Source organism: Suricata suricatta, chromosome 17, assembly GCF_006229205.1.
Source record: "Suricata suricatta isolate VVHF042 chromosome 17, meerkat_22Aug2017_6uvM2_HiC, whole genome shotgun sequence".
In the NCBI taxonomy this organism is placed as follows: Eukaryota; Metazoa; Chordata; class Mammalia; order Carnivora; family Herpestidae; genus Suricata; species Suricata suricatta.
In genome coordinates this window covers 36,163,322-36,167,685 of record NC_043716.1, presented here as the reverse complement: position 1 = coordinate 36,167,685, position 4,364 = coordinate 36,163,322, and the positions used below count along the sequence as shown (strand labels likewise).

At 56.7% G+C, this 4,364-nt stretch overlaps 1 protein-coding gene across 1 annotated transcript in view; it reads right to left on the bottom strand.

Annotated features, from left to right (window-relative positions):
• Nucleotides 1–832: 832 nt before the first annotated feature.
• The window catches only part of MLLT6 (MLLT6, PHD finger containing), a 25,818-nt gene continuing 22,286 nt past the window's right edge, over nucleotides 833–4,364 (bottom strand). Inside the window, exons 20-22 of the mRNA XM_029929348.1 lie at nucleotides 3,934–3,990; nucleotides 3,258–3,377; nucleotides 833–1,232 (exon numbers count right to left, since the gene is read on the bottom strand). Coding sequence (XP_029785208.1) covers nucleotides 1,053–1,232; nucleotides 3,258–3,377; nucleotides 3,934–3,990 — 357 coding nt within the window. The 3' untranslated portion in view covers nucleotides 833–1,052. The remainder of the gene's footprint in view (nucleotides 1,233–3,257; nucleotides 3,378–3,933; nucleotides 3,991–4,364) is intronic.

Below are 4,364 nucleotides of genomic sequence, written 5' to 3'. Positions count from 1 at the left end.
TTTTTTCCCCCCCCCCCCCCCCCGTGTGGCCTTTGCATCATTATTTCGTGGAAGCAAAGATTCATTCAGGCCACGGGAGGCCTCAGCCCTTGAAATTCCACTGTGTCTTTAGCAATGTGAACTGCTTCACCCCGTTCTGCTCCTGCCCCCCCCCCCACCCCCAAACTCTGACTAGCGAGGCTGGCGGGAAATTCCCATCTGGGGGCCCGGAGTGCAGTGGAGAGGTGGAGTGGGGCTAACCTCAGACCAGCACAGACCCCAGATCATGCCAAAGGCCAGCAGCCCTCCAGTCCCCTCCCCACCCCCAGTGAGGCAGAGTCCGGAAAGAGCGACAGAGGCGTCTAAAAGCACAAGGAAACAAGCCTGTAGGCTCTGACCTCTGCTCCATCGCGAGAGGTCCGTGGACTGCCCCCCGCCCCCAGCTTTTCCTCCAGTGTACATAGATCAGATCAGGGAGGAGGTGAGGAGGCAAGACTCCCTTGCAACCTAGGTGTTCGGGGTTGGTGCCCACCCCCCCCTCAGGTTTGTCTGTGTTTGCACCTTGTCCTATGTCTGAGGTGCTGTGACTGTACCCTCCCGCCCTGGGACCTTTGTATCTCCTGGCTTTGTAATAAATGCTGCATACTCTCTGGACCCTGTAGTTCTTTGGGGGACAAGGAAAGGGGGGGGGTCCTTTACCCTCCTCCTCATGTCTCTTGTCTCTGGGCTCAGCCTGCTATGGGAGACCCCATATGGAATGAATGTGAGCTGCTCCCTCCCTCCCTGAGGCCAGGCCCAGATCCTGAGCTGGGGTGGGCCGTGTGCCTCACACCAATGACCACAAGACCACCACTCCGGGGGGACATTCTGTTTAATGCCATGTTCACCAGCGGGCGTTGAATGAGGGGCGCGTCCCCGGCTGCCCGAGTCCTCCGGTATTGGGAGCCAGCCCTTCATGAGCCAGCAGTGGGAACTGGGGTCCCCGGCTGGTCCCTTCTTGAGTTCAGCACCCAGATTCCTTCCCTACAAATGGGGTACCTGGCGGAGGCCTGGGGCTGGACAGGAGCCACCCCTCAGAGTGGGGAGCCCACTTCCACCTTCTGCACCCGCTCGCTCTTGTGAGTGCCATCGCAGTAGGGGGGTTTCTGGGTGGCCTTGCAGGTACAGAGGGCCACTACACGGGTCTCCTGGGCCTTGAACTTGAGTGGGGATAGGCCAGTGCGTTGGAAGAAGTGGGAGCCATCACAGAAGGGCTGGTAAGGGAAAGAGAGAAGTCAGAGATGCAACCGCACATGTAGAAGAAACAGTGCAGTGTTCAGGGTGCAGGCTCCTGAAGCAGACCGCCTGGGTCCCGAGTTTTACCTCCCGCAGCTGCAGGGTGAGGGTAACAGGAGAGCTGTCCTAGGGAATAAAACAGTTAAAGGTTCTTTTGCACTTTGCCTGTAGTTAAGTGTTCAGTAAGTATGAGTCTTTAATGCATTAGGCTCTGCAGGACCCAGAGGACCAGGATAAGAGGACAGTATTTTCAGGGTGAAACGGCACTGATAGGGTTTTTTTTTTTTTAGGTTTATTTACTTAATTTTTGAGAGAGAGATGGGGGCACAAGTGAGTGATGGGCAGAAAGAGAGGGAGAGAGAGAGAGAAGCAGGGCTCGTCCAAAGCGGGGCACAAACTTACCCACTGTGGGGCTTGAACTCACAAACTGTGAGATCATGACTTGAGATGAAGTCCGGTGCTTAAACTGATAGAGCAGTCAAAACCCCGCTGGTAGGTTTTTTTTTTTTTTTTTTTTTTAATTTATTTTTGAGAGACAGACAGAGACAGCGTGAGCAGGGGAGGGTCGGAGAGAGAGGGAGACACAGAATCCAAAGCAGGCTCCAGGCTCTGAGCTGTCAGCACAGAACCCAACACGGGGCTCGAACCCACGAACCATGAGATCATGACCTGAGCTGAAGCCAAAAGCTTAACTGACTGAGCCACCCACGTGCCCCTGATAGGTTTTTCTAAAATTTCTCTGATAAGGTGCTTGGGTGGCTCAGTCAGTTAAGTGTTCAACCCTTGGTTTCAGCTCAGGTCAAAGATCTCAAGGTTCAGGAGTTCGAGCCCTGCACAGCACGGAGTCTGCTTGGGATTCTCTCTCTCAAAATAAGTAAGCAAACATAAAAATAATAGAATGTCTTGGAGTCTCCGTTGGCGCATGAAATTCATCTCCTTCCACATAGTCTCTGGGTAGAAACTTCTCTGCGTGGGAGGCAGCCTGCATGTAGCACAGAGCTTTAAGACCGGGGTATCAATTTTGTTCAGCTCCAGGAAACATGGGCGCATGTTATGGGGAGTGGAAGGGAGGAAGGGGATGTCCCACAGGGAACTGGCTGCCTGGGGCAGGAATGTATTTCCCATCCTTCTGGGAAGCTGTTCAAGCAGAGGCTGGATACTGGAAACAGGCCGGTCTCGACTTGCTAGTTAAGTTAGGCAGGCCTCCTGATCTTGAGGTCTAGGTAGGATAGGAGGAGAAACAAAACCCAGCAACCATCCCAGAGGGCAAAAGCCTAGAAAGAGTGCCAGCCACACCACGGCTGGCACTCCCTAGTGCTGCTCCACCCTCATGAGGACCTGCTCAGAGTCAAGACAGCAGCAAAGTAGGACTTGGGACCCTGGGCTGTGACACCACATGACATCGCTTGGAGGCACACAGTCCAGAGCTCAGCTTAGGAAGGAAAGGGGCCCTGGAGGCTAAGAAGGTGGGTCAGGTTCCTGCTGAAGGAAGGCTCCCAGGGCAAGGAAGGGAGAGGGAAGTGAGGGCATTGATGGGGAAAGGGAGGGTTTGCAGAAGCCACTGGCAAGGGGCACCTAGGGGTCTTCCCAATGCTGGGGTCCAAGCCTGGGACCCTTGGGCTCAGATGTTTCCCAGAAGTGGGGTGAGAGGAGGAGAAAGACGACCCAGCCTCTCAGTGCTTCGAGCAAGGAGTCCAGACTACACCTCTGGGTGGGGAGCCCCAGAAGAAGAGAGCAGGCCACTCCCCTACTCCAGCGGCCTCGCTGCAAGACTGAGTTTCTGTCTCTCTGGCCTCGTCTCACAGTGGATATGGAGAACAGGGAGCTTGGGGCTGTGGGTGTGGCGTTGGCCTGACCGCATCCTCTCACCCTCACCCTCCCAGTGTTGTCCTGCAGGCGTGTGTGGGGAAGAGAGGAAGGTCTGGGGCAGCAGCTCCGAGGAGATACCTGCTGTCCCAACCAGGGGTGTCATATGTTAATGACAGGAGGTAGGGGTCTCTCACCTGCTTCTTGCTTCGGCCACACACACACCACCTGTAGGTTTTCCCAGAAACCAGCTCCACCCTGATGGGCGTTTTCAAGGCCACTACGGACTTGGCTGGCGTTTTAGGGAACCATCGGGCCTACAGCAAGGGAAGATGAAGGGCTTGGGGTCAGCCACATGCCCTGGAAGCACTTTCCTGTCTATGGACTTGTCCAGTTTCCCAGTGGCCCTGGCTTACGCCGGCCTTCCTCTGCAGGAGGCTCTTCTGATGGCACCCCACAAGGACATTCCCCCCCACAGGACACCATAAGGACCCTGGGCTCCAGACAAGGAAGATATTTCAAGCCCATGTAGGCACTCCAGCTTCTGGGCCCTGCTACCTCCCTTTCAAACCCAGCGCCCACCTGGGGACTCAAAAGGGGAGGGCCAGGATCCCTCTCGCCCAAGCAGGGTCACCCGCACCTGGGACTGTGTTTACCAGGCACTGCTGTTCCCAGCGTGCAAAGCCTGGCTCCCTGCCCTGTGCCTTCTGGTCACCCTACCTTTCCTGAGCCACTGGGAAGGTGGCTACAGTCAGGGCTTTCTGAGGTTGGAGTCTGGGAAACAGGGCTGACTCTCGTTGGTCCTCTGATCTCTAGCTTTGGGGTCTCGGGACTGGGGGACTTGGCGGAGGGAAGGGGAGACTGGGTACTTACCAGCCAGGAGGAGATGTCCCGCCTCTGGTTCAGCTTCTGCAAGGTATGCAGGCACGACTAGCCGGTGGTTTGGAAACAGAAAAAAAGTAAAAGAAAGAAAAAGTAGTCAGTGGAAAGCGATGGACTTCCAGAAGGAAGTCATCTGGAAGGGGCTTAGGGGCGGGGATAGGAGAAATAAGAGGGTACGAAAAAGGGGTCACAGGAGAGGAAGTGGAGTTGCTGGAAGGTGCGGGGGAGGGAGGGCACCCAGCCTGCGCTCTGCGACGGAGGGCTGCAAGGCACCAGGCGCAGCGGCACTTGGGGACGCGCAGGCGAGGAGCCAGCGGGGAGGGCCCCAGGAGAGGCGAGGTGTCTGGGAGGGTCCAGGCGGCCGGAGGCGCGGGGTCAGGGTGCTCACCCAGGCCGCGGGCCGCAGGGGCGCCCCCACGCCG